This window comes from Daphnia magna, linkage group LG4 (genome assembly GCF_020631705.1).
Source record: "Daphnia magna isolate NIES linkage group LG4, ASM2063170v1.1, whole genome shotgun sequence".
NCBI classification, from domain to species: domain Eukaryota; kingdom Metazoa; phylum Arthropoda; class Branchiopoda; order Diplostraca; family Daphniidae; genus Daphnia; species Daphnia magna.
In genome coordinates this window covers 7,912,594-7,935,342 of record NC_059185.1, presented here as the reverse complement: position 1 = coordinate 7,935,342, position 22,749 = coordinate 7,912,594, and the positions used below count along the sequence as shown (strand labels likewise).

The 22,749-nt window shown below is 39.3% G+C and overlaps 4 protein-coding genes and 1 long non-coding RNA gene across 13 annotated transcripts; 1 reads left to right on the top strand and 4 right to left on the bottom strand.

Annotated features, from left to right (window-relative positions):
* Positions 1-5,542: 5,542 nt before the first annotated feature.
* On the bottom strand, positions 5,543-6,247 carry LOC123471363 (E3 SUMO-protein ligase ZBED1-like). The gene is made up of 2 exons (XM_045172599.1): positions 6,226-6,247; positions 5,543-6,162 (listed from the first exon to the last, which is right to left on the bottom strand). Exons 1-2 carry the CDS (start codon positions 6,245-6,247, stop codon positions 5,543-5,545), a joined length of 642 nt encoding a protein of 213 aa, XP_045028534.1.
* Positions 6,248-7,500: 1,253 nt separating this feature from the next.
* On the bottom strand, positions 7,501-9,757 carry LOC116935530. Its single transcript, XM_032942823.2, has 7 exons — positions 9,446-9,757; positions 9,243-9,376; positions 8,647-9,176; positions 8,433-8,583; positions 8,200-8,366; positions 7,901-8,135; positions 7,501-7,837 (listed from the first exon to the last, which is right to left on the bottom strand). Exons 4-7 carry the CDS (start codon positions 8,542-8,544, stop codon positions 7,794-7,796), a joined length of 558 nt encoding a protein of 185 aa, XP_032798714.2. The 5' UTR covers positions 8,545-8,583; positions 8,647-9,176; positions 9,243-9,376; positions 9,446-9,757; the 3' UTR covers positions 7,501-7,793.
* Positions 9,758-12,263: 2,506 nt separating this feature from the next.
* Positions 12,264-13,971, bottom strand: LOC116935529. 2 transcript variants are annotated; one of them, XM_045171981.1, is made up of 5 exons: positions 13,839-13,971; positions 13,280-13,530; positions 13,087-13,206; positions 12,904-13,005; positions 12,264-12,811 (listed from the first exon to the last, which is right to left on the bottom strand). In XM_045171981.1, the coding sequence occupies exons 2-5, from the start codon at positions 13,493-13,495 to the stop codon at positions 12,803-12,805; spliced, it is 447 nt and encodes a 148-aa protein (XP_045027916.1). In that variant the 5' UTR covers positions 13,496-13,530; positions 13,839-13,971; the 3' UTR covers positions 12,264-12,802. The 2 variants fall into 2 exon arrangements, with proteins under 2 accessions (XP_045027916.1, XP_045027915.1); XM_045171980.1 differs by having other exon boundaries at positions 12,264-13,005.
* A 110-nt stretch (positions 13,972-14,081) lies between these two features.
* On the top strand, positions 14,082-19,412 carry LOC116935532. 8 transcript variants are annotated; one of them, XR_006645031.1, is made up of 4 exons: positions 14,082-14,205; positions 14,274-14,460; positions 14,525-14,654; positions 14,723-17,903. It is a non-coding gene; the product is annotated as an uncharacterized LOC116935532 (long non-coding RNA). The 8 variants fall into 8 exon arrangements; XR_006645032.1 differs by having other exon boundaries at positions 14,122-14,205; positions 14,281-14,460; XR_006645033.1 differs by having other exon boundaries at positions 14,161-14,460; positions 14,723-14,818; positions 15,987-17,903.
* A 2,176-nt stretch (positions 19,413-21,588) lies between these two features.
* Positions 21,589-22,305, bottom strand: LOC116935536 (secreted RxLR effector protein 161-like). The gene is made up of 2 exons (XM_032942827.2): positions 21,863-22,305; positions 21,589-21,808 (listed from the first exon to the last, which is right to left on the bottom strand). Exons 1-2 carry the CDS (start codon positions 22,303-22,305, stop codon positions 21,589-21,591), a joined length of 663 nt encoding a protein of 220 aa, XP_032798718.2.
* Positions 22,306-22,749: the final 444 nt, after the last annotated feature.

Here is a 22,749-nt window from a genome sequence, read left to right as displayed (position 1 = left end):
TCAAGCAAAATGAAAGTCTGTTTGGATATCCTTAGAATGTCCGACGGCGCTGTTGAGGGCGGTCAAAACCACAAAAAATTACATCCATAGAACATCCAAATCGGATATCGGGCTGTCCGGTGGATATCAAAAAGATGTACTCAACATCCGACCTCGACATCTGTCGGACATCCGACGGACTGCATTGTGTTATGTGGGTAAATAGATATCACGATATCTGTTTGTCGCAGAGCAGATACGCTTATGCCACTAGCTCCAAACGGGCTCACCTATAAAAAGGACTCAAGCCAAATTTACTTGAGCAATCTGGAGGTTGAATTCTATCCCCTGTGATGATTTTCTACAAAAAATAAAGCGGTACCAGGAAATGACCTCCCAGCACGACAAAAAGAATGGGCGATGGGAGTAGTTGGGAAGCAGGAATCGCCAACATGAAGCCACGAAGATGAACTTGATTTAAAAGATTATGGAAGGACTAATGGGGGCCGTAGGGTGTCCCATTTTTCAGTTTTATTTTTTATTTTCAATGATCATTGGGATTGGGTTGTTTTTTGGGACAAAAAAATGTTCCCAAAAGATGAAAGCCCCCAAAAATATTTAACCCCCCCCCCCCCACAATTGGAAAAACAGCAAAAAACTGGCTTTTTTAATAAAAAAAATTCAGCCGCACAGTCAAAAATTCTAAAAACCTACATCGATCATTTCACGTTTGCTTCTTTATTATGTAAGCTAAACGCGTGTCAAATTTGGATTAGAAATAATTACAATTAGGGTACCCACCAACGGAAACATGTGGGTATCAGTATCTATTTCAAGCTATAGAAGATCATCGTAAGCATTTCAATGCTCCTAGAAAACAAAACTTTGTGAACGTTTAAATTGGCGAATCACATACAATACAAGTTTTTCTTCAAAGTGTTGTAGCTCTTTCCCTTGGTGGGTCCCTTAATTTTAATTATAAACAAACAGCCGTGGAGGTACAAGGGGTCGGACACCGGAGAAAAGGATCGTATGCTACAAAATGTGAAGAGATCGGGCTCATGTGCTACGACCTAGGGGGGGCTCAACAACTTTAACGGCATGTGCGCTTCGCAGGAGAGGGGGGAGCTGGTCAACAGATGATTGGACTGGTAAGGACGGAGGATATCGAACCACAGAGGTTTGCATGGCCAATACTGAAGATTGACATCCAAAGGATTGTAGTGCTAGACGTATTGTGCTAGGGTAAGAAAGGAGCTACAGTTAGAGACACAGGAGCTTTGGTGTCCGTATTTCCGCTGAGACTAGTAAACGATCGAATTGGGGCTGACAGTGATGCCCTGAAGCGCGAATTGCCTGGTCTCGGTCGATGGTAAGGAGATGCAGCCGGGGGGAGCAACTCAGAGGTAATCGGATAGATAGCGGTAATCAAGTTATCGGATCACAAGCAGTGGATCGAAGCTAGAGCGGTATTGGGTTAAATCGAGACGGTGACTGAAATCAATGATAAGGACGCCCCAATAACAACCGTTGTGACAGCGGCAGAGGAGGAAGCGTGTCACATGCACGACTTTGAAAGCAGGATCCGAAAAAACTGAGTGTGACATACTGTTGCAAACCGCTCTGCCAGCGAGCGGTCTGGTCGATCGTTTGGGAGAAAAAAAGTGAAGGAGAAAGCTAAACTTTAAATAGTTACAACACAGACAGACAGAATGGGGTTTAACACAAAATTTTTTTGGAAACTCTTAATAATAATTGTTAATTTGATATCTAATATTAAACGTGGGGGTAGCAAGAACACACTTCATTAGGCCACCTGTCCTGAATTCACTCTCCTCTCGAATCCCCTGTATTTTTCCCTCGGCCAGATTAAAATGAAGACCATGACAGCTGTGGTGCCTCTCTAAAAAGCCCGAGACACACAATAAGAGAGTGGGGTAATGAAGGAGAGACTCAGTTTGTCTGCAACATCTGGCCCTTCCTGACTCGATTAGACAACGCAACACAAACAAAATTCGTAAGACGAAACTGAAAAAAAGAAACTAACAAGCTGAATTTCTTTAAAACAGTCACAAATATGGATGTGCAACGGTAAAATTGAAATATATTTGGAATGGATAATACAATATTAATAGTAATGCACCACTTGATGCGAATGAGGGACAAAAAACAAATAAAAATAATAATATAAAAACGAAACAAGAAAAAAAAATTCACAATTCTAGGACAAAATGGGACTTTTATGATGTCTTAAACTTAGGAATAGTAACCCAACGAAACTAACGAATTCGAGCATTATTATTTAAAAAACGAAAACAAAATAAAAAAAACAAAGCAAACAAACAAACAAAACGCCATCTTTACGCAGCATGAAACTATTCCAAAATTTTCCCACCAGTTCGAGCGATTTATTGTTCTTCCGGCGCTCGACTCTCTTGTTGACGGAAGGGAAACTTCGATTTCTCTGGATGGTTTTACTTGTACTGGAACAGGCTGAATTGTTTTTTCTGGTGCAACTAGCACTTCATGCCCAGTATCCTGCACAAAAATCCGAACACCGATTTAATTTTTTAAAGCCACCTATTGGTGGGGTAACGGGTTTTTGGTTTTTTTTTCTTTAAAGGGGAGGGTAGACGGGGTGATGGACACGACAGGGAAGGGTTGGGTAAGTCTACACCTTGTTTTTAATGCCTTAAGGTGTTACGCTTCAAGGCAAGTAACACGTCGGGATATTTTTTCCAACCCCCCCCCAAAATTATGTGTTTTTTTAAACGATAGTTGTAAATTTTGGGCTTGGGCTTTGTAATGTAGCTCTCCGAAACAATTTAGCTTATGTTGTAGCTGCCTGTAAAGGTTTACGTCGTTGTCAACGGCGTAGGTGTAGAATTTCTGACTGTGCTGCTGGAGATCGGTGTTGGATTCTAGAAATGGTAAAGAATTGTAGTGGTCATAAAGTGACCACAAAAAGGAAATATTGCTCATATTTGAACAAATTTTTATCAATTTATTTGTTTTTTTTTGGTTTATTAAATAATTTAAATAATAATGATTCCCTTCGTTCTAGTACAACATTCCAAGCAGATTCGAACGCAGAACAGTATAAAGATACCATGTGTTTTGCAATGCTTTATCGGTAACCGAACACTGATCTCCGGCGTCGCAGTAAGATGATCTGCACATATGCCATTGGTATGGATATAGATGTGCACAGGCAGCTATATAATTAATTTGGGCAAGGAATATTACATAGCCTATAAGTCTAACATTTCCAACTGCCATTTAAAAAACACAACACTCTGAGTGTTGCAAAAATTACCCGACTTGTTACTTGCCTTGAAGCGTAATAACTAAAGGCATATAAAAAACAACGTATAAACTTTCCCAGGCCTGCCCTGTCAAGCCGTTACAAGGGGTTAAGCCGCCACCAATAGGTGGCTTTTGACATTTAAATAGCTGTTCGTATTTTCATCGGTTCATCTAACAGTTCACCTCGTCAGTCGTCTCATTCTACGTCTTCTTTCGGGTAGAATCTATGAATTTGGGCAATGCGGGCGTTGAAACGGCGAAACCTTTTTCTTTCTTTGCTGAGTAGTGTTGGCGATTATCTAATTTGGTTAGATACTAATTATCTACGCCCACTTTTAGTAACGATACGATTATCGATAAGGTATCTAACTATCCCCATCTACTGACCAAAAATTATACTGTGTACATGATTATATCGATATAATAATCACGGTTAACATTTTTTTAAAATGATATTCAAGAGGGATTGGGAGTTGTGGTAACCACGGTACTACTAACAAGCCTCAAAGAATAAAGCAAAAATAAAATGATAGTTTTTCTAATTTGCATCGATAGTCGTCAACAAGAACTTTAGGCCGGCGAGAATTCGAGACTATTAAGTTTGCCGTAGCGCTAAGGTTGACGACTTGCTATGTGACCATAAAGTTCAGAGTTCCAATCCAGAATCGGCTGTACATTGTTTCTTGATGATTGGCTCTTGAAAATACATTTTTAACGCATTTGAAAGCCAGCAGACGACGGAAAGATGAGATCTTTGTTTATTATAATACAAGGCTAGTGATACTGAGGAATGGGGTCAAACCTGATCGAAGTATATTTTTCCGAGTTTTTATTGTTGGGAAACCTTGCTTCAATGTTTTTTTACGGGATTTTAGAAATCAGTTGCAGAACAGACCTATATTTTTTGAATTCTTATGTTTCTAATTGTAATTTGAATTGATAATTAATTTAATTAAAAAATTATTAGTAATTGTGGTGGCAACCCTGATATCAATAGTAAACTAATTTGCTATCCAGCCAAATATAGTGTTGCAGACGACGATAATTTTAGATTTTCGTCTGCAATCGATACTAACCATTAATAGTGAATTCTTTTCAGCTTACGTAATAAAAAAAAACTTGAATGGCATAGTGGTATAAGACGATGCTTATGACAATGATGTTCCGTGTTCTATCCCGATAACCTCCAAAATATTTTTTTTATTACAAATTTGTCTGGAAAAATAGTGATATGATAGTCCTTATCGTTGACCATTTCAAGGTTTTACATTTACTGTCTTCTATTTTTAATCGAAATTTAAAACACAGAAGGTAGAACTTGAAGGCAACAATGTTATTTTCTTCAATACACAACATATAAACAAAGGAACAATAATAATGAACACATAAATTTAATGAGACACTATACATTCCTATGCATTTTTGTTCAGAAATAAAAGCATAATGACATTGTCAGGATGTAAACGATGTCTACTCTTTGAGATTAGTTCTGAAGCAGTAAAAAATAGCTGTTCAAACGGCACAGATGTAGCAGGGATACATTTAAATTTCCCTGCAACTTTGGAAAGAGGAAGCAGCTCATCTCGGTCTCGTTTAATTTTTCAAAATTCCAATGGATAAGCGGAACAGGGCAGTACAGGCAAATCCTTGTACTCCGCTATACAAATGATTTTTTTTTGCTTCGTTGCTCGGTCCTTGGCCTTTCCTATTAGCGTTGGAAACAGTCATGGTATAAGCATGATCGTTCCAAATCGAGTTTTTTGTCGTCTTTGAGATAGTGGTACGGGTACTTCTACTGGAGGAATGATTTTTTTGTAGTAAAACCAATTTGGACCTTCGTACGCAACTCAGCTTCATCCGAAACATCCTTTGGAAAGTGTAGGGTGAGCTTCTTGAATCTATAGAAAAATCTACAATGATTACACTTTGATACCTGTTAGAACAAAATATCAGAGAAGAGTTTTGTCAGTTTAATACTCGAGTAGAGTGTATATTTTGATTCCTGATTAGCATAGGAGATAAGTTAAATGAGACTTACAAAAACACAAGAATTCAATTTCACACAGTACTTCAATAACACTTGTACTCTGTCAGAGATACCACACAGACCGGACGTATCTTCCAACTTTTCTGCATCAACGTCGAGAGCCGCAGCGTCATCACTCAGACGTTGTCTTCCATGTTTTTCTCAGAAAATCATAACGCTTCCATCTAGTTCTGAATGAGTTCAACACAAACATCAACAATACTAGTTACTCTAAGGTGTTGAATAGTTCAGTGTTATGCTGAAAAGAGGGCTCAACAAGCACAGAAGATCTTCGTTGAGCTGGGCCAGACATGAGATGACTTCCTTCCTTCGATTCAAGAAAGCAATTACCAATCGAATCGAAGGAATAACTTCCGAAATCGACGGGTAATGCAGGGATGATAAGGCAGTTGTGACTTCGTCGAAAGGCTGCAATAATTCCAGTGCTGATACAAGAGTTACATCATGTAGCTGTAAGTCCAAATCTGAACGATCAATGGCAGGTGATGAGAGAGAATCTTGCACATACTTCTTAAGCTCGACTAAACTGGCTATCATTGTCAGCATCGAATTCCATCGAACCACGTCTTGAGCCAAAACCTTACTCGTTCGGTTTTTGCATAAGGATACTAACTTAGACGTGGTTTTAGCACTTTGATGGAAGAAAGTCACGATGGCTCTTGACCGTGCTAGAATTGAAGAAATTCCGTGATTTCTTTCAATAGAGCCCTTGACTACAAGATTTAAGCTATGTGCAAAGCATTGAATGTGGCGCCATTTGCGATTGGTTTCTTTGACAATTTCTACAGCTCGAACAATGTTGTAGGCATTTTCAGAGACTGCCCCAACCACTGTAAAAATTGTCAAAGGGAACGTTATTTAGGAGAGAATAACGAAATAAGTTACAAATTAACGATAATTATCCTTGTCAACCATTTTCCAAACGTCAGCAATCCTTTTAAGTCTAACGGCTGAATTCTCCAAAGGATTCTTCGAGGTGTTCTGTGGCCAAAACACGAGAAACCAGAGCCATCGAAATTTTTTATTGAAATGAACCGGTACAGCAAGGTAGTGACGATTGTTTCGGCACGTCCAGGCCTCCGTGGTGAGCACTTCTTGCGGGTGTGTTGTTTCATTCCACGCAGAAAACCATTCGTCGACAGATAGCAGTCCCACCGGGCGGGAAATCACTCATACGCCCCGACCATGCCCCGACCCCAGACCCTCGTTTTCTTGTATAGTAATCCCCGCAAGAGGGTACCCCTTTTCTGAGAGGGAAAATAGCCATAGTGGAGGAACCAGGCGTTATGACTCTGATAAAACTAGCTTTGCAACATACTGTTTAGCCATAAATAAAGCAGACAAGGATCAGTTCAGATTTGTATTGTGCAATTTACATCGATATTCGGTAACAAAATAATTGTTCTTTGCATGTCTGTATACCGACTCAATACCGCTGTGGATGAAGACAGCTTTCGAATGTCAAAGGTTCGGAGTTCAAATCCACCTATAGGTTAAACATGAAATACACCAGAAGTAGTAACGCCTGCAAAACAGCTTGAGCTCCGCATGTTAAGCTCCGCAGATGGCATGGCGGGTCTGGAATTTGAAGGAAGGGAATAGCAGGAAGCAGACTAATTTTGAATTGCGTCAACAAACAAAAACATTAGTGCTATGGGTGTTGATCTCATGCCCCCGAGGATACATCTTAATATACTGTTTTGTGTGGTTTCTAGTTTTAGGATTTTTATTTTCGGTGCCGATGAGATCAAAATTGCTCCATAATCTATTTTTCTGAGGATGACGACGATATAGATACGGAAAAGGAGAGAAATTTGTAGTGGGTGTTTGCCATACCCGTACGAAAATTTTTGGTGGTCAACAGCTAGGATTCAGCTAGGTAACTTGTACCTACTAACTAAAAATAATTAGCTAGGATCCAGGTTCTTTTGTCCACATTTTTGCTAGCCAAATTCAGTTTAATATGTGGTTTATAATCAGCTATTTGTTAAGTTGCATCTTGCAAAATTTTTCTTATTGATTTTAGGCAGCTAATAAAAAGCTTACAGAAACTAGTTATTGTGTAATGAGGTAAAAGCTTATTCGAATTCACTATTTGAATTTCATATGTAACCACTTAAAACAAAGTAGCTTTTAATATTAAATTTGTAGCTGCTCCTTTTGATAATTTTCCGGATTAATAAATTTTTGTATTGCAAGATACAAAACAGAATAACAACAATGAAAACCATTGTTGAACCAAAAATTAGAGCGATTTACACAAAGGTAAATTTAATCAAGATTCATATCTTGCTCCTGGTCAGAATCCGGACTCATTTCTCCAGAAGCCGTATTCGATTGCTGATTATTCGTTTTTTTGGGGCTAATTTTCATTAAATTATGGCAGCCAATCAATCTTGCACCAATCGCCACATTGATATTTTTTTCTGATAAGAGGGCTACACATTTTACGTTGTTTTTTTCACCTGGTAGTAAAAGTCTCATCCCATATTTTTTGCATGTAGTCTGTAAAAAAACACAAACGAATAAAGCAACAATAAACTGTTAAGATAGCATACTATGGCCTACTGTGAATTGCTGAGATAATTTCCGGTGGTAATTTTGGTTTCGCCACCCGGTCTTTCCCTAGACACTTCCGTCCAGATAATGACATGTTAGCCAATTCTTCGATGGTGTATAGGTCATCGAGAATCAGGGCTGCAATACGGTTACGACACGTATAAGTCATTTGATCGGTTTTCAGAGCAATAGCGATTTTTCGGATACAAGATTCGCTGACCATCAAATCTCCCCATAGTCTTTTCTATTAACAAAAGATTTTATCATGAATCAAGGATCGGAAAGAATGAACCGGAATTGAACTATACCATGCGAGTGCCAGTATGAAGGCCAGCATTGTTAGACTTTGCTGAAGTCAACGCATTATTTCCAGCTGATGCTGATGAATCCTGAAGACGAAGGTGCTGTCCTTGAATTGGATGGGCACGAATATTGTGAACTAATGTATTCATTTCGGCCAGGACATCTTTTATCTCTGCGTCAACCAAAACGACCAGGGTTATTATAATGACAACATCTCATAACTGAAAAAATAAAATACCTTTGATAAGCACCATTGGCTGTTCATTTTCCAATTCAACAATCTTTTCGTTCAGCTCCAGAATTTGTAACTCTTTTGAGGCGAGCTGGTTGTAGTAAATTTCTAGATCCATTTCATTGATAGAAATCTTTTCTTTTTGCGATTGATTTTCCTGAAATAATATTGGAATTCTTAAAATTATCATGTCATTTTGAGAAAAAATAAGTAAACTTACTCTCTGCAATATTTCTATTTTTTTTCATATTCGGATAACTTTGCTTCTGAATTGTGAGACGAAATTGTTGTGGAATCACAAATAACACTATCGTTAGCGTTTAACTCAGCAGCTTCGAGGGATTTCAGTGGAGATGACAATAAATTATCATCATGCACAGAGTGAGCAAGACTACGTTGCATGCAACTCGTTGCTTTTTCTTCAATGATGTTTGATTCTGACACAATTTGATTTCTCTTTCCAAGTGAATCTGCAGATTTGGGTTTTTCTTGCTGCTCGTCACTCTCACTCACAGGAGGAGTCATTGATTTATTCATAACTGATTTCTTCTTTGCATTACGTGTACTTCCAACAGCCTTCCCACGAGTTTTTTCCAAGTTTAGCTGTTTTTTTTTTGTTCACTTTTATTTTCTGGTGTCACGTAGTTTGGTGGAGAAACTTCTGTTTTCCATCTGTGCTTTTTAGATATTTGCTTTCATTTCCTTGCAAGATTAGCTTGCCCCGTTCTTTCCTGATCTCATCTATACTTTCTAGAAAATCAAAGAGAATACGTAAACCCTTGGTGTGTGAAAGATTATTTTAACAAGTAAGTATACCTGAATAGAACAAGATTGTCTCAGACTTCAGAATACTACCATTGTGAAGACTTTGTTTGCTCTTATTACAATCTGCTGGTCCTTCATAGTCGAACAAATTCCAAGAAGTGTAAACGTCAACACCAGCAGGCCACCTATATGTAATATAAAAGGACTTAAAAACAATAAACTTTCAATTCTATAGTTCACAGACAATAACTTACCGTACGGCTACGGCTTTTTTCGAATTCAACCAAGATTTAAGCAGAACCAACCAGTCTTCAATGTCTGATTTTTGTGGCAACTTTGGTTTAAAGAATGATTTGCCTGTCGAAATTCCAAAGGTACCATCGGTAAACGTGACGAGAATATGCAGCACAAAATCCTGTTTGTTAGAATTGTTAGAGTTTTGGTCTGCCATTTCATATTTTTAACACAATCTTCTGTATAAGAATAATGGTGATGACACACGAAGCTATGCGTATCTATATAGGAACACAACTGAGACGTATACTGACACCGTGCATTACGAGCGCGGGAAACCATATCAGAGTTATCAACGTTGCCAATTTGTTGCCAATTCGGACGAATTGCTTTATAACTCCGTTTATAATGAAAATACAATAGTAAGGAATAATACTATTATTACACAAATTAAATGTGTTTGCAAAATTAATGAAAGAAGTATATTTCCATTATTCACACCCTATTACACACCAATTTTTAATCCGTTTCTTTACTGTTCGAAAGTAAGGTAAGGATGAAAGTTTCAGTAAGAAGATTACACAAACTAGCAACACACTTTGATTTAATTTCGATGGGATCATAAGCAAAAATTTCTAGAGACAGGCCACTTAGCTTAGTAGTTTGACCAGGTATGATAGAGAATACAGTGCCGTGAATAGGCGCAGGGAGATATGTTTGTTTTGAAAATTTCCCAATTATCTTACCAACTGCAAGCGCACGACAAATCAAATTTGTTTTGAAGTGCCAAATACTTTCAATGGATAAAAAAATATTATCCTTCATTAAAGCAAAATGATTAATCCTATTTTTAGATCGCGTGTACCTTGCAGTTGTAAATACCGACAGAGATTTTAAAATTTGAAATCTAGCATACGAATTAATGCACTCATCAAAATCGTCCTCATCTTTGAGCAAGGAGCGGTATTCAACATTAGAAGTTAAAAAATTCCTGATTGCCACTTCTTCTTCAATTGTGATTTTGCGACGATTATCCGCTTTCCCCATGAGTTTGATTTTATCATTATTAACTAAAATTCCCTTTGATAATTCCCTTGCTCGGGGCAAATGCAGCAATTCGGTAAAAAGAGAATGCACAGGGGAGGGTACTTGATGACTCTTAGTTAATTGAAGAACTTCGTCTCTTACTGCTGATTTCAACAAGTAATTCCCAGCCATTTGTTCAATAACATGTTGGGTCCCATTAAACAATTTTAGCAGATCCCCATTAAATGATTCAGGGAGAAAAGTGGATGTCGACCAAAGGCAACCCCAGTCAATTACACTTTGGGACAAATGTGTTAAAAAATTAATATTTATGGTGATATTTTCTTTCCCGTAAAGTTTTTCGAAATCTACAACGAAATACTTGAACAGAATTCCAACTTTAACCACATCATCAAGAGAAACACGATCCTGAAGTAGTACAAATACCCCATACGATAAACTGCATAAACGGCGAAAATAAACGGAGGGCAAAACATCCTCAAGGACGGGAAAGAGATATAGAAAGACATGGCGGTACACTGATGATTTCCAATCAGTAAAGTCATTAAATGAATTAACCACTCTTGTGATTTCATATGGAATTTTTACCTGGGCCAGTTTCGCATTAATTATTTCCATTTTGTGCCCTAAAAACCACGGCTCGTTTCCGTTTTTCGTCGAAGTAAATAAAGAAGTGTAAATCTTGAAAACACCTTGGCACACCGAGTGCATGTACTCTGGAACGAACGATTTAACAAAATCAAAATTTTTTAGTTTTGTCAAGGGAGTGGGACCAAAAATCCCATTAACGGGTTTTTTTTCAGTGGCACTTTTCAAGTCATTAAGGTGCTGATCTAAGCATCTTAGGGGAAAATCAATCGGAAATTCATCATTTGGATTTGGTTCTGGATAAACCCTAGCACCCCCCACCGTTATTCCCTTTAAAAACTCTTTCTCCTGGGTGGAGACAAAAATTGCAGCCATATTTGCCGTTGAACTGCGTGGTGTTAAGAAGAAGTGGGCGAGCAACAGTATCCGTTGTGATTATTAAAACTCTAATTTTATAAGAAACACCATTAAATTCGAAACCATCCCCTTCGAGGCGATTAAGGTCCTCAATAACACTATTGAGAAAAACCCCAGCAGGCGGTTTTTTGTTTCCAAACCAGAGAGCAAGAAGAATGATGTAGGAACGTCAAAGTTTATAGGGCACATCATTTATGAGTGCCATCAAACGCCAAAAGCTAAACTTACTTTTTTTAAAGCAACTTGCGCCATCACCATTGATTTGCAGAGTTATGGTGCGGCTGTTGATTACTCCTTCTTCTACAAGTTGTCGATATAGTTTTCCAGAGTTTACGTCACTTCTTTCGTTGGGATTCACGACTTCCGTCATGATTTCGAGCAGACCGTAATGTTCCAGGAAGTATCGGAGTTGTTGTTCGATGGGTAAGTGAAGAACGAAGCAACAGTTGGAGGAGTTGTTTATGTGCTTGTGACCGCAGTTTTGGATAACTTTCGGGTAGCCATCGTCCCCACACTGAAGAAATTCTTTGCAAGATTTTTCGCGACACACATATTGAATGTGAAATTCGCTTTTTAGTGAAGCGTATTTTGCCAGCAAAGTGTATGGACTAGCTAGTTTTTTTATGAATGGTGAATTGCTATACTGAGTATTTTTAGATGGTTACTCAGAGCGGATTTTGTCAGTCCATTTTTAAAGTAGAATGAAGTGCTAAGTAGTGGCAGATAAACTGACTGGTGCAACTGAGGCATCATCTATAATAAAAAAATTAAAATGAGACAAGACAACGGGATTTAAAAACTACTGTATTAATACTGCAACTTATTGCTCATCACTCGGATAACATATTTACAATTTTTGTGTGTGTTTTTCATTTGTAATACCAACAACAGATAGATTATTTGACAAAATATAATATTGAACAAGAATTATTAGATAATACATCTTAATAAAAATAAATCATACCGGCAAGAGAAGGTAGCGACTCTCATAGTAATATTTTAATACAAAAAGCATAGTTTTTCTACATGGATAAAATATGTCCCCATTTACCTGGTGCTTTTTTAATAAACGGGTAAACAACTATAATTTACACCACATTGTATCATGATAATATGATATATCAACTTTCTTAATAAAGCAACGATCTTTTATCAAATTTCTATAGTTTACCTTTTCTGAAAATACTTTAGACAAAAAAAACAATATCACGTGTACCAAAAAACTGTAATTTATTGTTCTGGAAAATATCATGTAAACAAAAAGTAAAATACATAAATAAAATGCTCTTAAAACCGTAGCATTTTTATGGATATTTTATTGAGAGTCATGAACCCTATAGAGTTGTTAAATACTATAATGATAGGACTATATAAGTATAGTCTATACTGCAGCTTTGTTATCGAATAATTATTATTTAAAACTTACTTCATCATCAGTGTCATCACTGTTTAGAGATTCTTCGTCTTCATCACCATCACCCAAAGACAACTCAAGTTCAGTGGATGTGGATGCCGGAAATGTTTTTAACTGAAATATTGACAAAAGAGTATAGAACACACTTTAGAAAATGTTCCACTTTAGCAAAATTATTACTAAATTTTAACTGACCACAGCGGCATTTGTTGATCGAAGGTAATCTGTAAGTACAGTACTTTCTGATCTTGAAGCTTGACTGCGACTTCCACTATCTGTGACGTTGAAGATAGCTGAGGCCTCAGCTGAGTCAAACTAAAAATTAAGTTAGAACATTGCTTTAAATTAAAATAATAAAAGCAATCTATTTTCTGTTTTGTTTTAATACCTCATCATCCGGGCATGCACGGTCCAGCAAATTTTCTGCTGCTGGACCAGTAGACATCAACACTAACTGTTCCACTTCCGACACAGCACCTTCGTCAGCATTTTCCACCACAGCAGTTCTTAAAACCTTCAATTTGTAATCTGCATCGACGGCAGTGGTAGCTCTTCTTTTTAATGTTTTCTTATGGCGGCCAGGGTTAAATCGTTGAGACGTCATTTTTTAAAGACGGAATTTCTAGCAGCAGCAGCAGACTACAAAACAACAGACGTCAATAAATGACTATTTATTGAACTATTTTTAGAACTATTGATCCATATATATATATCGCGGACGCAATCGAGGGGGTATATATACTTTTTATATTTATTCTGACAGCTAGCTATTTTATAACATCTTGCTGATAAGCAAGCTGATAACAAATAATATTTCGCTACGAACCTGTTATATCTTAATAACTTAACTTTAGTTGAAAATGAGCTATATTTTGTAACATGAATATTTCTACCTGAAAAATAGCTTGCGAGTAGCTTCTAACGGAATCAAATAATTAATATATTACCTTATAGCTTAACCGTAGCTGAAAATTTGCAAGATTAATTTAACTTGAGAATTTCTGCCTGATAAATAGCTTGCGAATAGCTAGTAGCAAATCTGGCTAGCTAAAACTTTCGTACGGGTAGGTAACCATTTTCAGTAAGTTGGCTCTTTTTTGTATGCTAGTGTTGAGGTGGTTGATATTTTGGTCCCATGATAACCTTGAGTCAAACAGGATACCTAGGAACTTGTATTGTTTAGTTACTTTGATGCGTTCGTTGTTGATGAGTAGGTTTGGCTCCCGTTCTTCTTTTGTTTTCCTTGTGAATGTAACAGCTGCGCATTTGGGGGCTAAGTTTCCAGTGTTTGGTCCATCTGTCTCTTTTGTCGAGGTATGGTTGTAAGACGGTCTCTGCTTGTCGGTTGTTGTTTGTGGTGACGTTGGTTTCTATGTCGTCAGTAAATAGGGATGTTTTGATGCCGGCTTCTGGTAGTGGGAATTCGGCAATCATGATGTTAAAAAGTATCAGGCTCAAGAAGCATCCTTGGGGGGCTCCTCTATTAAGGTATCTTTCTTCGGACACCTTGATTTCCATTCTGACAGTAATTCTTCTGTCAGTAAGAAAGTTTTGGAGCCATTTTAGCAGGTTCCATCTGATGTTAAATTTGGAAAGTTTGTAGATTAATCCTGTTATCCATGTGTTGTCATAGGCCTTTTTCAGATCCAGAAATACTGCTGTGGTAGATTTCTTCTCGTTGAATCCGCTGGTGGTTGCGGATTCAAGGCGAACTATGTTATCGTTGGTTGTGCACCCACTTCTGAAGCCTGTTTGGAAATTTGGTAGGAATCTGTGTTTCTCTAGGTACCATTGAAGTCTATTATTAATGATTTGTTCCATTATCTTGAAGAGGCATGAGGTCAGTCATATTTGCCTGTACGAGTCGGTATCTTCTATAGGTTTGTTTGGCTTTAGGATTTGTATCTCAACGGCAGTTTTCCAGTCGGTAGGTATGTATCCTTGGTCAAGTGATTTGTTGAGTAGGTGTAGTGAAGCTTTGAGGTTGCTATCGTTCAGGTTGCTGATCATTTTGTTGTGGACTCTGTCCTTTCCCATGGCCTTGCATCTTAGGTATTTTAAGTTTCTTCTGAGTTCCACTTCCGTTATAGTTGAGTTGAGTGGGTAGGCTTGCTGGTCGTTTATTGCATCCTGGATAATCTGCTTGTACAGTTTTGTTCGGTCGTCACTCTTCTCTCTTCTTCCTCTTGGGCAGAATTGGGCCAGTTATGAGTTCGACATTTACGTTTTTGAGTGGCTTGCTGGAGAACGTGTTTTGAGGAGAGTTCATGACGTTTTTTTTTTATTCTCCAGAGTGCGTGATTGTTTCTTGCTCACTCAACGCTGTTATGTATTGGTCCCATGAATGGTTTTGGCAGTCATGATGGTTTTCTCTTTGATGGCTTCCATTTTATTGAGAGCGGTTTTGTCAGATGGGAGTAGTATTTTCCGCCAAGTGTGGTGTGCTTTACGCGCTGCTCCGGTGGCTTTTTTGCAGAGTGGTGCCCATTATGCTTTGTTTGATTCTTTTATGTTGGTGTAGGGGGAAAAGTGTTTGGTCGTAGTTTTGATAATGGCCAAGTAGAAGATGTACGCTACGTCTGTTTCTTGGGTTGTCATTATGTTTTTTTCTCTTAATTTCTTTGCTAGTTCATTATTCCACTCTTCCCAGTTTTTGTCTGAAAATTTCCAATAGTTGTTGTTTGTGATGGTGGGTGACGAATTGATGTGTATTTAGATGATGATGATGGGGGGGGGGGTGGTCACTGCCCCTGTAGGGCACAGTTGTCATGGATGTTAGGTGTGCGATGGCCGATGAGGCAAAGGTGAGGTGTATTGTGGAGCTTCGGTTTACGTTGGGGTTGGACCACGTACCTAGGTTTTTGGGGGTACATAGGGTGAGCTTTTCTTCATTTATCAGGATATTAGTTATGATACGTCCACACTTGTTTTGAGGGTGTTGGTCATCCCAGATAGGTGAGTGTGCATTTATATCTCCACCTAGTATAAGGCTATTGCTGGATGAGTTGATAATGTCCATTTCTTCTGCACTGGTTTCCATCTGGGCAGTATATGGAGAGGACGTCAATTAATTCGTTGTTTTTTAAATTTTACAGTTATCCCGATGGCTTCCATTTCTCCGGGGGCTGGTATAGGGTCAGAGGAGTGGCCTGTTTGTTATTTTTAATTAGGATGGCGACACCTCCACCTTGATTTTGGCGGTTCAGGTAATGAGTGTGGTATGCTGAGAATTTCGGTATGAAGTTATCGTTCCAGAATGTTTCACTTCGTAGAATAATGTGTGCGTTGGTGATTTTAATATTATATCTCAATTCTTGCAATTTATATTTATAAAGGCTTCTTGCGTTCCATTGTGTAATTTTTAACGGTCTTGTCATTTCTTGTTTATTGTTGTTGCTCGGCGGTCTATCGTATTTGGTGGTTTTGGTGGTGGGCGTTCACTATTGTTCAGTTTGAGGCTTTCCTTTACCAAATTCATAAGGGTTTCTAGTTGGTTATGCGTGGCTTCAAAGTCGGAATGCATGTTTTTTTGTAGGTTATTGACTTTTTCTGGGTGATTATCTAGTGAAGCAATTTTTTTCTTCATATTTTCGACAGTAGTTTCGAGGGCTGTAAATCTGGCTTCTGTCTGTTAAGGTGGTTGGTGGTTTTTGAGAAGAGTGATTTGGGATCTTAGGTAGTTGATTTCTTGTTTGATGTTGTCCAGGTCGATATAATTTTTGTCAGTTGGGGCCATGTTCGGTATGCAGATCGGTTTCATGCCTTGCGGTTTGCTGAGAAGCTTGCTGTCTTCTCGTATAGGAATTTTGTTTTCATAGGCGAACCTAATTATCTGCTGTTTGTTCTGAAAGATGGGGCATTCTGTTGTTCCAGCTGCATGTCCAGGTTTTCCGCATGAGGGGCATTTAGATGGGTTAGGGCAGGCTGGTTCGAGCGGTCGAAGTGAGCAATATTTTCAAGTCTGTTTTGTTTTGCAGGATTCCTCATGATAGACAAAGTTCCATCATATTCTGCAGAGTAATGGTCGTGGGATAAATTGTTTAACAGGGAATATTTCGTGGGCTACTACTACTTCCCGCGGGAGAGATGATGTGCTGAAGAAGAATGTGACCATTTTGGTTGGTACTTTTGTCCCATCATCTGTTATGGTTGAGAATCTTTGTGTTTTGGTGACTCCCTGGTCTGTCAGAAGTTCTGCAAGCTCTTCGTCTAAGTTGTTGATCGGTACATTTCGTATGATGCCCCTTATTTTGGATTCGGACATGGCTGTGATAATATGATGATGTGTAATATGTTGAGATTCGACAAACACAACCTTCACCGAGTGACCGCTAGATGGCTCTAGTTGCACTCGTTCTGTGCTTAATAAAAGCAAGTCCCCGGCCTTTGGGTTGTAGCCTCTCTCCCCCTTCTCTTCTCCATTTTTCCTTATTCTGCTTCTGACCACGTTTAGTGAACGAACACGAAGTTTTTCACTCTCTGCAGAATTATCTAAATTTTCCTCTTTATTTTGTGTGCTCCATTCAATCTTCAACACTGGTAATTATTGTAACTGCTATCTTGATAATTTGTCATGGCACATTATATATATATGTATGTTTATTGTATGATGGGAAAAGTTATCGTTTCATAATTCTTTTTACCTCTCTTGGTCATTACGCATGGACGTTATCGTCACACATTTCATTATTTTTCATTATCGTATGTATATATGTAAATGTGCCATGCTCTGTTCCAGATTTTTCTGTTCTCTTTCCTCCACTAGACGGAGTGTTCATTTACCTGGTTATACCAGAAGCTCCACATGCTGGAATGTTTGATTTTCTTTTTTTCCTGGTTTGACCAGAAGCTCCACATGCTGGAATGTTTGATTTTCTTTTTTTCCTGGTTTGACCAGAAGCTCCACATGCTGGAATGTTTGATATTCCCTGTTTTCATATACAGAAGCCTCTCATATTCATTCTTGTTTATTTGTATATTTCAACATAATAGATTTGGAATTCTTGCACTGATTTCAGTTCTGAGAGCTGTTTTTCTGTCCGTTGGACATCGGGTAGATATTGAGGTCACCCCGAACAACATTTTTCACAATTTTCTACAGTTAGTTAAATACTCTCCGTAGCTGGGCAACGTTCTCAACCAAAAACTCCGCTGCATCCTTAGTTGTAGCTGCTGCTAATGCTCTCGTCTCACCCACTTTGATAGATAGTCCAAAAAGCAAAGCTTTAAGATATCTTACCTACGTATGTCCAGGTGGAATTTATATCCGTAGTTTAATCCTTTGTTGGCCTACCGTGCGCAAAGCTTTCAAACGGCGTGTTGGGTCTTGTTCCAATACCATAATTGCTTTTTTCCATTGTGGGACGGATTTCTGCCCCTAACGGATCCTTCCTAAATTTTCAGTGAGTGTAACTATAAACACGATAGAGGTTAGGTGATTTTGTAAAAATTGCTGATAAATCTTCTATAATATGAACACAGACCAACGAAACTTATTGCTTGTTTGATTTTCTGAGCTTCAGTCCCATTGGAAGGTTGCCTAATAAATTCACGGACTCCGCGAATATTCTCCGGGGCCAGAGTGATTCCATCCTTATCAACTTCGTCTCGTAGCGCTTGTAACCTTGTTTGCTCAAAAAAACATTTCTTAGGTTTCACCATCAGATTTGCCCTCTAAGAAACTCCAAACCCACTTTGGAGACTCCCCACGTGTTCTTCCACCGTTCGGGAATAAAAAATTCAAATTCCAATCCATAGGGAACCAGATCCAGCATTCTTTGAAACGTTCCGGGCGAGGAGTACAGACCAAGCGCCATCACCTTAAACAGGTAGAGTCCGTTAGCTGTTAAAAAAGCTGATTTGGGACAGTCACTCTCTATTATTGGGATCTGCCAGTATTCTGATTTTAGATCCATTATTGAAAAAAAAAAATAGAAACCTCTAGTCTTGCGACGGTTTCCTCAATCAGGTGTAACGAAGTACACGTCCTTGAGGGTCACTGCGTTTAACTTTCTCTAATCCACACAGAGCTGCCAGGTCCCGTCCTTCTTGCGCACTAGAACCATCGGTGAATTCCATACCCCATTGCAACTTTCGATGACTCCGGCATTTTCCATCTCCTGGGCAAGCATCCGAATAAGTTCCCGCTCTTTCCACTAGCTTTGTAGAGGCTTTGTCGGATTGGACGGGAGTTTTCTGTCTTCATCGTTTGCTCAACCACATTGCACACGCCGAGTTTGTCGTTGTCCAAAGCGAAGCAATCCTCAAATTATTTCAACCATTCCACAATCCTGTCAAGTTCCTCCACCTCAATCTCCGTCGATGCATACTCTTGCGAACTCTTTCCGGCATCCTTTTTGGTTTTCCGATCCCATGAATGCCACTACTTTCCCTACGTTAGTCATTTTCTATCCTGACACGGTGATTTCCTCTAGCTTGACTAAGACCATGTTTCTAGGAATATGCATGTTTATGTATCATGTACTGTATCCTGTACTGCGATCTAATATATTTGTCACAAGCACTTGATCGAACGTTCCACAGTCTGTCACTAACAGTCGTCCCGTCGAAACACCATTTTCTTCTAATCCGCTAATTGAAGGCTTTATCATTGGCCTTGTCTCACTCTTGGATTCTTGAAATTAGCTCAATTTCGATCACTACAGTCGAATGAGCTGGAATCATGCGTCCTACATTGGACACATTAAGTTTTTTTAAATTTCACTTTCGGTCATCATTCCAATAGTAATGTCTCCAATGATCAATTAGGATAGGGTACCTATCTTCATCCTCGTCCTGAATTTCTCAAGGAAGTCCTTACCCACATAACAATTAAATGCAGTAACTCATCCTAAATCTGTCTTACTAGGACGTGCAGTACTGGACCGCCAGAGTACGTTAAAAGGACGCGCTTAAGCTACGGTTATTTTAAAAAATAAATCACGTCCCTCAGAAGACGTCTTATTTTGATCCATTTCTTTAAAAGTCACGTTGCCACAATTAACAGCGTTGGGTTTCAACTTTGTAAGAATTACGTACACCACATCAAATAATAATCTAGAATATCTCTTTTCAATATGTAGTGATTGATTAAGAAGAAGAAGCTCAGTCAATGATGCGGGAGTCTAATGATCGAAATTCATAACAATTATGTTTCTTTTCTGGGACTTTGGTCAAACAGCGCTAAGTGTCGATGTATTAAATGCTTAATTTTATTTAAAAATTCATTTCTTAATTATGGAAGCCAAATTTATTTCACTGTATTATTTTTCAGTTTAAAAATACCTATAACATGAATGAATGTTGCGTATAAGCTAGACTACTCGACTCCTCTAAACACCAGAGACTCCGATGCGTTCGCCCACGTATTGTACATATTCCTCGCTGCATCCAGATTTATCCAGATGTATTCCTTCCAAAAACTCGCCTGGAACAACCAGTCCTCAGACTGGGCTGTACAGGACATGAGAACTTTGTAAATGGTGACGGCTGGTACCTGGATGGAAAATGATTTTAGGCATACTGTTTCTTGTGGGCAGGTTACCGTGAGCTATAATGCGTTGGCCACCGACAGCCCCTACCTGCGATGCTCAAGGTAGACGGCGTCCTGCCCGCGCCAGGGGGCAACCGCTGCGGTAAAGTCTATTTGCATGCGCCCTTCTTCTGCCAAGAAAACCGCGACGCTGCACACACCTCTGGCTTTTTTTCGGTTCACGGCTTGTTTGATTGGACATAGCGCCTGGCCAGGTGAACGGCACTGTCCTGCTATCTCAGCGTTTATTTTCACAAACATCTCTCGGTCCGAAGAGACCGCAAGGTATGCCGGTAATCCTTCGCACTGCATACCTCTGGTAGATTTTTGTGTGGCCCGTGACAGACTGATCACACGGTGTAGAGTAAGGGCCCGTAGAAACTCGAGCACCGGAAGATGAATAAATAACCACACCTCATTCTCTTGAACTGCAACTACCACCCTGACTTCTTGGTAGTCTCTCCACATTTCTCCAGCCTGAAGTGCTGGTGTCAGTGCCCATCCAGGAGGTAAACTGATCTTCATCTCTGCGAGCACATTTTTAAATTGTGTTCTTGTTGAATAATGTACACGAACAAGGGTTAGCCTTCCTTAGGGCAACATAATCTTTGTATTGGTATAGTTTGTTACCTTCTCTATATATTATTAGAGGGAATTGAAATGCCGTCTCGTCGTGTCGAGGGCCAGATAGTTGATGTAGCTCAACGACTGATTCTGATTACAATATATATGCATTTGAGATAATCATATCATATATAAGGATAGGGATGTAATATGAAGGATAAAAATTAAACTTACTGTCGGACACTACGACCGAGATGTAGGGCACACAAGAGAAGATGGAGTCTATCTAGGATACAAAGAAGCCTGTTTCGGAATATAAACGTTTCTTGATAGGGAGCAAGAGAGATGACAACACACGATGTAACAAGACGCACGAGCAACGACAATGACGTGAGTTGAGAACAAAAGTCGAACGGGATGCAGTGACATGTTTGGTTTGTAACTCCAACACTTCCCCTCAAACCAATATGTATCGACGCTTCCCCTTAGTCCAGAGAGTGATACGCAGTAGAGAGGAAAGAAAAGAAAAAAATATAGAAAGAAAAAACAAATAGTGCGTTGTTCAGTAGACTTCTTGATTTTTTAAATGTTTTATCGGCATCTTAATCTTGTGGGACTGGAACTATGCCAATGCGAGAGCGATTCATTTTTAGTTCTTGGGGCTTTAGGGGCTTCGTGAGCATATCTGCCAATTCATCCTCAGAACGGACGGATTGCAATTCGATAATTTTGGCTTGGTACTGCTGACGAACGTAGTGGTATTCAATATCAATGTGTTTAGTGCGATCGTGAAAGACGGGATTCTGCACCATGAGCATCGCACTTTTGTTGTCGCATAAGAGAGGTGTCGGGCCAAGTTGTTCAAAACCAATTTACTTTTGAAGGCTCTGCAGCCAAGCGATTTCTCTGGAAGCGTGTCCTGCAGCATAATACTCCGCTTCTGCAATTGAGTTGGCGATGGGTTTTTGGAGTTTGCTCGTCCAGGAGACTGGTCCCCCATTAAAAATAAAGATTAGGCCGGAGGTTGACCTTCTTGTGTCCTGGCAGTCAGCGAAGTCAGAGTCGGAGACGAGGTGGTCTACCGAATCAGTTTCACTATAGCAGAGCCCGTGATTGATTGTGCCGGCCAGATAGGAGAGGATCCATTTCACCGCTGCCCAATGAGCGCTACCGGGATCTTGATTATAACGGGACGTGGCAGTGACAGCAAATTGGATATCTGGCCGTGTCATCTTTGCAATAAACATGAGTCCCCCGACGTCTGAACGATATGGAGTGAAAGCGAGAGGGGTCGAACCGTTTCGCAAGGGACAGTCCATTATCGTCAGGTGAGATCCGGGTCAGCTGGAACGCTGCTTGGGTTTCAGTTCACAAATTTTTAATTTGTGCAGGAGATCGGATGTAATTTGGTTGGGAAATAAAGATTTTTTTTCTTCTCGTCTTCTGGTGATCTCCAGTCCGATGAAGAGGCTGGCTGGCTTAGACGTCATCTCGAAGAATGTCTCCAGATGTTCAATCATTGCGGTAGCTTTTGCTTTTGCCTTCATCGGTTGCGAGTATGCCATCATCCACCCAAATGCCAAACAAAGTGAGATCGTCGGTTCCTTCGCATTGGTGGAAATAAACACACGGGTTGGAGATTGAACGCTTCATGCTGAACCTTGTGATGAATGAATCAACCTTCTCATTCCACTTTTTTGCCGACTGGACGAGACCGTTGAGGAGTTTTGGTAGACAACAGACTAAATGTTGGTTGCTGGGTT

What these genes read in the sequence shown, in the direction of transcription:
- LOC116935530 (XM_032942823.2), bottom strand. Translation starts at nt 8,544, where the DNA reads ATGGATCTAGAAATTTACTACAACCAGCTCGCCTCAAAAGAGTTACAA. An exon ending in GCCAATGGTGCTTATCAAAG is followed by an intron (nt 8,367 to 8,432) that starts GTATTTTATTTT and finishes TGGTTGACGCAG; the next exon opens with AGATAAAAGATGTCCTGGCC. An exon ending in TTCATACTGGCACTCGCATG is followed by an intron (nt 8,136 to 8,199) that starts GTATAGTTCAAT and finishes TTTTGTTAATAG; the next exon opens with AAAAGACTATGGGGAGATTT.
- LOC123471363 (XM_045172599.1), bottom strand. Translation starts at nt 6,247, where the DNA reads ATGGTTGACAAGGATAATTATC. An exon ending in GGTTGACAAGGATAATTATC is followed by an intron (nt 6,163 to 6,225) that starts GTTAATTTGTAA and finishes CAATTTTTACAG; the next exon opens with TGGTTGGGGCAGTCTCTGAA.
- LOC116935536 (XM_032942827.2), bottom strand. Translation starts at nt 22,305, where the DNA reads ATGGACTGTCCCTTGCGAAACGGTTCGACCCCTCTCGCTTTCACTCCA. An exon ending in TGGCTGCAGAGCCTTCAAAA is followed by an intron (nt 21,809 to 21,862) that starts GTAAATTGGTTT and finishes CGACAACAAAAG; the next exon opens with TGCGATGCTCATGGTGCAGA.
- LOC116935529 (XM_045171980.1), bottom strand. Translation starts at nt 13,495, where the DNA reads ATGACGTCTCAACGATTTAACCCTGGCCGCCATAAGAAAACATTAAAA. An exon ending in GTGCATGCCCGGATGATGAG is followed by an intron (nt 13,207 to 13,279) that starts GTATTAAAACAA and finishes CTTAATTTTTAG; the next exon opens with TTTGACTCAGCTGAGGCCTC. An exon ending in GATCAACAAATGCCGCTGTG is followed by an intron (nt 13,006 to 13,086) that starts GTCAGTTAAAAT and finishes TCAATATTTCAG; the next exon opens with TTAAAAACATTTCCGGCATC.